The sequence below is a fragment of the Suricata suricatta genome, chromosome 14 (genome assembly GCF_006229205.1).
Source record: "Suricata suricatta isolate VVHF042 chromosome 14, meerkat_22Aug2017_6uvM2_HiC, whole genome shotgun sequence".
Taxonomy (NCBI): Eukaryota; Metazoa; Chordata; class Mammalia; order Carnivora; family Herpestidae; genus Suricata; species Suricata suricatta.
In genome coordinates, this window is record NC_043713.1 from 60568667 (window position 1) to 60575615 (window position 6949).

General features: G+C 46.8%; 1 protein-coding gene across 1 annotated transcript; it reads right to left on the minus strand.

Moving 5' to 3' along the window:
• Positions 1 to 2816: 2816 nt before the first annotated feature.
• Positions 2817 to 6231, minus strand: LOC115277864 (40S ribosomal protein S11-like). Its single transcript, XM_029922270.1, has 2 exons — positions 6189 to 6231; positions 2817 to 3375 (listed from the first exon to the last, which is right to left on the minus strand). Exons 1-2 carry the CDS (start codon positions 6216 to 6218, stop codon positions 2890 to 2892), a joined length of 516 nt encoding a protein of 171 aa, XP_029778130.1. The 5' UTR covers positions 6219 to 6231; the 3' UTR covers positions 2817 to 2889.
• Between the last annotated feature and the right edge of the window lie 718 nt (positions 6232 to 6949).

The window sequence follows — 6949 nt, forward strand, 5'->3', positions numbered from 1 at the left end:
CCTAGAAATCTCTGCTCCTCTTTTTTCCCCCCTTCTAAACCCTAGATCTTGCCTTTACTTTCTTTTTTGACACTATGTCCACACTAAAGTATTCCCATTCCGTGGGGAGCCAGCTGGCTCTGTGAGCTAGAAAATGTGGAGTTTCTGAGATTGAGCCAACTACCCAGAGGGAGAGAAGGGCACTAGTGCAAGTAAGGCATGGATTTGGATGTGGGAAGCCAACTCCAGAAGTCCAGTGCTGACATCTTTTTAGGAATTGTTTTGATTGCTTTTGAAAGTCTTTGCTGTGTGTATACATCTGACACAGCAGTGATTTTCAAATATTTTAATCACCAGAGCCCTTTTGTGAAATAGTAGTTTGCTTACTTTGAGTAGGCATGGGTGGGGCTACCCAGCACCTTACATTTCACCCTCCCATGAGTAGCATCATGCTTCTGCCCTAGAGGACTCCAAAATGGAGCACATGCTACAAAAGGCCAGGAACAAAGAAGCAGAACAAGGCCCTGGGTGACAGCACTTCACAGTGGTGAGGAGTGGACCCACGGCCCTAGAGTTATCAGCAGGAGTGTCTGGCGGATAGGTTCGGTAAGACATCAGAAAGTACAGGAAAATTCAGAGCATTGAAAAAGTACAAATAAAGTTGGGGTGGAGCAATAGATAAGAAAGATGAACTTGTAGGGCAGTGGGGAACAAAGCTGGAGCTGATGCTGGGCTCAGCTTGGGCGAGTGCCAGGCACCCACTGCACGCAGTGAGTATTGCAGAGAACAAAACAAGCAGAGCTGCCCTCGTGGTGCCCATCCCATGGCAGGAAAGACAAGCATTAAATTATTCATAAGGTAAAAACCACAAATGTGCCCAGTGCTTAAAGGAGAGCAAACAAGAATGAGAGGTCCCAACTCGCGCAGCTTTAGAAGAGGCACGCGCCATCACTGCTACATGGCAAAGTCCTTAAGGCTGTAAAGACGGCTGCATTGGCTCTGCATGGAAAAATGCTAGAAGGGAAATGCTGGACCCAAAGCAGGTTTCAAAAAGGAAGGAGTTGCACCATCAGTGATGGGCTGCCTTAGGATTGCACCACGGGGACATTGTTTGCTCTTTGGGTCCCTGGAAGGCCAGGACAGTGCCCGGCAGGGAGCACAGGATGAATCGTCACAGGAGGGTGCAGGCTGCCAGAGTTCAGTCCCCAAAGAGACAAGTAGCTACTGCCAGCAATATGCAGATGAGATGAAGTATTTTAGTGAAATCAGAAGGACAAAAAAGGCAGATGATGTCATGACAGAAGAGGAAACAGGATGCCTCAGCCCCTGTTCTGTACTGTTTTTTCTCAAAGATGAATGCCAGGCTGCATGTGCATTCATTTCTGCAGCCACTCCCAGGACTGTGCAGGTGAGGGGGGGGGGGCGCCAGCCCTGATTAAATTCTGTCCAATTTAAGATTTTTTTTAATGTTTATTTTGAGAGTATTGTTGCACAAGTTGGGAGAGGGGCAGAGAGAGAATCCCAAGCAGGCCCTGCACTGCCAGCACAGAGCCCGCACAGGGCTTGAACTCATGAACCATGAGATCATGACCTGAGCCAAAACCAGGAGTCAGATGCTTAACAACTGAGCCATGAAGGCACCCCCAATTTAAGATTTAATTCTGTCTTCAAGAACAAATCAAAGTCCAGGCATATCTTCCCCTTTCTCAGATGTGGCCATGAGACTCTGTATGACAGTGGAGATGCCATTTGATAGCTGACTCCCTCCTCAAATGTAGTGTGGGGTGCATCGGCCTGGGGCTGCAGGGAGCGCACCAAGCTGGCTTGGACACCCCCTTACATCACCATGTTGTTCACGCCTCCCAGATGAGGCTGCACGGGTGTGCAAGCTCTCCTGTCTGAATTTAAGAGCATGCTGTCGTCAAGGTGGCCTGCCTCACCTGAGATGGGAGAATACAGGTCTCCCCCAGCAAGAGCAGCTCCCCAAAGAAAGGCAGATGCACCCCCACCACCCAAGTGGCCCTAAATTCGACCCCACTGCTGAGTAGACAAGGGGCTTCAGGCAAAACCATGTGGGCCCTCAGTCTCTGAGGGTGGAGCTGGGTGGCAGCACCTGCCTCCCAGTGACTCTCAGTACTCAGGAGGACAGCTGTGTCCTGTGCCTGCCGCAGGTTCTGCACCAGTACTCTCCTTCTGCTTTCCCTTTTTTGTTTATTCAGTTTCAGGTTTGCTTCTCCTTGGAGGTAACAGGTATCCATTTCTGGTTTTGGGGGGCCTCACCAGGCCCCTAAGGGAGCCCCCTCCATTCTGGTCCTTGACACCATGTCCCTGCCCCCATCACACCTTGACAGCAGCCACAGGCCTCGGGAGTCAGGTCACAGTGGTCTCCCTTGTGCAGAAGGCCCCGATCTTGCTCCCTGCGAGCCGTGCCAGCCCACTGACCCCATGCCCTTCTGGGCTGGGCCCTCTGCACTCAGCCCCAAGGGTGAATTTGCAGCGTGTGCCCACCCGATGTTATTACAGACTGGAGGATGGAGAAAGGCCTGAGACCTCCTGAGGCCCAGGGCCTCAGAGCAGCGAGGTGAAGTCCTTCCTGTAAAGCATCCTGCCACTCAGGCTGACAGTCCTGCTGTCCCCCAGATTCAGGTAGCATTCTTGGTACACAGGGTAATTTCTAAAATGCAGCTGACAGGTCTCAAGGGGGTTAGCATTTTGTGTTACTGTACTATCACAGTAAGAAAACGTTGTGTGGAAAATGCCATATCCAGGACTGGGAAGGCTGCAGACAGGTGCTGGGAATTCCAGGTCATTGTGTGTCGCTTCCCATTGCAGCTTTCTTTTTTTTTTTTTTTTTTTTTTTTGACTGGGAAAATAACCTTATTTCTTTGGGGGTGTGGGAGACGTCTAGCCTCAGAACTTCTGGAACTGCTTCTTGGTGCCAGCGGCCTTTGTGACTTTGAGCACGTTGAAGCGCACAGTCTTGCTCAAGGGCCGGCACTCGCCCACTGTGACGATGTCGCCGATCTGGACATCCCTGAAGCAGGGGGACAGGTGCACGGACATGTTCTTGTGGCATTTCTCGAAGCGGTTGTACTTTCGGATGTAGTGGAGGTAGTCTCGGCGGATGACAATGGTCCTCTGCATCTTCATCTTGGTCACCATGCCAGACAGAATCCGCCCTCGGATGGAGACGTTACCAGTAAAGGGGCATTTCTTGTCAATATAGGTGCCCTCGATGGCCTCCTTGGGCGTCTTGAAGCCCAGACCGATGTTTTCGTAGTATCGCGGGAGCTTCTCCTTGCCAGTTTCTCCAAGCAGAACCCTCTTGTTTTGAAAGATGGTTGGCTGCTTTTGGTAGGCACGCTCGGTCTGAATGTCCGCCATCTTCTCGGCCGCCTGGGAAAAAAAAAAGGCCATTGCAGCTTTCTTAATGTTTACTCTGCACAAAAAGTAGAACTTGGGCTGTCTTTATGACTGTATTTGCTCTCAGGACTCTAATCCATGCCTTAAATTCGGAAAGCGGTTGACCCTGCCAGAATCCTCTTGGGTCATGGGCGCCTGTATCTCTCACTGGTGGTTCTCAAATCCGCCTAGTCACTTCTTGACCCCTGCATCTCCTGAGAGCTCTTCTCCTTCAGGTCTGGCCATTCAGTCCCTCTTGCTCTTTTCCTTAGGTTTTTTTTTTTTTTTTTTGGTAGACTTTATTGTTTTTAATAGTTTTGGGTGGGCAGAATAACTGTAGCTAGCACAGTTAGCAGAGCTCCGTGTACCCCCCTCCCCTCGGTGTATCTGTTCCCCTTTCCTCTCCCCCTCACAGCTGGCAATCACAGATCTTTTTGTTCTGTAATCTCCATACTTCTGCTTTTTCCAGAATATCATGTAATTGGTAATATACAGAATAGGCCTCTTTCATTTAGCAATGTGCATTTAAGGCCACTTAATATCTGTTTATGACTTGATAGCTCATTTTTCCTCCAGTTTTACTGAGATTTAATTGACAAATCGTGTGTGTGTGTGTGCACATGTATACACAGTGGGTACAACATGATAATTCAAAATACATTTATTTCATGGAATAATCCCCACTCTCAGGTTAATACATCCATCAGCCTCACACAGTTACTGTGTGTGTGTGTGTGTGTGTGTGTGTGGTGGGAACACTTAAGATCTACTCTTAGTAAGTTTCAAGTATACAACACAGCATTAGTAACTGTAGTCCCCATGCTGTGCGCTACAACCCCAGAACCCCTACATCTCATAACAGAAGGTCTGTACCCTTTGATCAGCATCTCCCCATTTCTCTCACCTCCCAGCCCTTGGTCACTATTACTCTACTCTCTGTTTACAACAGCACGTTTCTTTTCATCACCAAATAAATTTCCATTGTATGGATATACCATAGTCTGCCCATTCACCTATGAAGAGCGTCTTGAGTGCTTCCTATTTGGGGCAACTATGAATGAAGTTGCTATAAACCTTCCTCTGCAGGTTTGTGTGTGGACATAAGTTGCAACTCATTGGATAATACCTACCCAGTGGTGTATGATTGCACCAGACACATATATTTTAAGGAATAAATGATCTGAATTCTCTACTACAGTCTCTTCAGAAAATAGAAGGAACACACCTAACGATTCTATTGAGGCCAGTATTACCCTAATGTACCAAAATCAGATAAAGATACTGCAAGAAAAGAAACTACAATATCTTTCATGACCATCGGTGCAGAAATGTTGAACAAAATATTAGAAGATCAAATCCCACAATATTATAGGGGTGCCTGGCTGGCTCAGTGGAGCATACAACTCTTAATCTCAGGATTGTAAGTTCAAGCCCCACATTGGGTAGAAATTACTTAAAATGTTTAAGGAAAGGGGTGCCTGGGTAGCTCAGTCGGTTAAGCCTCCGACTTCAGCTCAGGTCAGATCTTACGTTCGTGGGTTCGAGCCCCGCGTCAGGCTCTGTGCTGACAGCTAGCTCAGAGCCTGGAGCCTGCTTCCGGTCCTGTGTCTCCTTCTCTCGCTGCCCCTCCTACTCTCATGCTCTCTCTCTCTCTCTCTCTCTGTATCAAAAATAAATAAAACATTAACAAAAAAAATTAAAAAAAATGTTTAAGGAGAGCTCGGGTGGCTCAATCAGGTAAGCATCAGACTTCGGCTCAGATCACAATCTCATGGTTTGTGGGTTCAAGCTCCACATCAGGCTCTGTGCTGATAGCTCAGCCTGCTAAGGGTTCTGTGTCTCCCTTTCTGTCCTCCCCAGCTCATGCTCTGTCTGTCTGTCTCTCTCAAAAATAAATATTTTAAAAAACCATAAAAATAAAATCTTTAAGGGCATCTGAGTGGCTCAGTCAGTTGAATGTCCCAACTCTTGATTTTGGCTCAGGTCATGATCCCAGGTTCATGGGATCAAGCCCCATGTCAGGCTCCATGATGAGTGCAGAGGCTTCTTGGGATTCCCTCTGTCTTTCCTTCTGCCCCTTTCCCCTGTTTGTGTTTTTTCTCTAAAATTTAAAAATAGGAGCACCTGGGTGGTTCAATCCGGTAAGCATCCAACTCTTGGTTTTGGCTCAGGTCATGATGTCACAGTTCATGGTTTGGAACCCCACATGGGGCTCTGTGCTAACAGCACAGGGCCTGCGTGGGATTCTCTCCATCTCTCTCTGCCCCTCCTCTGCTCACTCTCGTGCTCTCTCTCTGTCTCTGTCTCTCTCAAACACGAAAAGGGGCACCTGGGTGGCTCAGTTGGTTAACCATCTGACTTTGACTCAGGTCATGATCTCAAGGTTTGTGGGTTCAAGCCCTGCGTAAGGCTCTGTCCTGACAGCTCAGAGCCTGGAGCCTGTCTTCAGATTCTTCTCCCTCTCTCTCTGACCCTCCTCTGCTCACTCTCTCTCTCTGTCTCTCAAAAATAAACAAAAATTAAAAAAAAAAACATGAAAAAATGTTTAAATAAATCTTTTTAAAAAAAGAACTACAGGGGCACCTGGGTGGCTCAGTCGGTTAAGCGTCCAACTTCATGATCTCATGGTTCGTGGGTTTGAGCCCTGCGTCAGGCTCTGTGCTGACAGCTAGCTCAGAGCCTGGAGCCTGTCTTCAGATTCTGTATCTCCCTCTCTCTCTGACCCTCCCCTGCTCACACTGTCTCTTGCAGATAAATAAAAAAACATTAAAAAATTTTTTTAATAAAATAAAAAAAGAACTACATACCCATGACCAGATGGGATATATTTCAGTCATGCAAGGCTGGTTTGACATTAGGAAATCAATTAATGTAATCCATCATATCAAGAAGCTAAAAAGGAAAAACCACATGAGCATATCAGTAGATGCAGAAGAAACATTTAACAAAATCCAATGGCTTTCTTCATAAAGACTCAACAAAGTAGGAATAAAGGGGACCTTTCCCAACTTGACAAAGAATATCTACAAAAAACCTGTAGGTATATGTCAACTATACTTCAATAAAATGATGAACAGGAACAAAACCTATAGGTACCATTGTTAATGATGAGAAGCTAAATGTGTCCCCAAGCACAAGACAAGGGTGTCCCCTCACTCTACTTCTATTAATCATATTGAAAGAGAAAACAAACACCAATCTAGAATTTTGTATCCAGTGAAAGTATCCTTCAAAAATAGAGAAATACTTTCTTAGGGAAAAGCTAAAGGAATTCAGGGCATTAGGCTGGCTAGCTGCTAGTAGAGCATGCTACTCTTGATCTCAGGGTTATGAGTTAGAGCCCCACGTTGGGCATAGAGGTTATTTAAAATTTTTTTAAATAATAAAATTGGGGCACCTGAGTGGCTCAGTCAGTTAAGCATCCAACTTTGGCTCAGGTCATGATCTCAGGGTTCATGAGTTCAAAGTCTCTGCTGTCAGCACAGAGTCTGCTTCGGATCCTCTGTCCCCCTCTCTCTCTGCTCCTCCCCCGTGTGTTTTCTCTCTTTCTCTCTCTCAATCTGTCTCT

Coding starts and splice junctions, on each gene's coding strand:
- LOC115277864 (XM_029922270.1), bottom strand. CDS start 6,218: ATGACTGAAATATATCCCATCTGGTCATGG. Junction 3,376..6,188: donor TATATCCCATCTGGTCATGG/GTATGTAGTTCT, acceptor TTTTTTTCCCAG/GCGGCCGAGAAGATGGCGGA.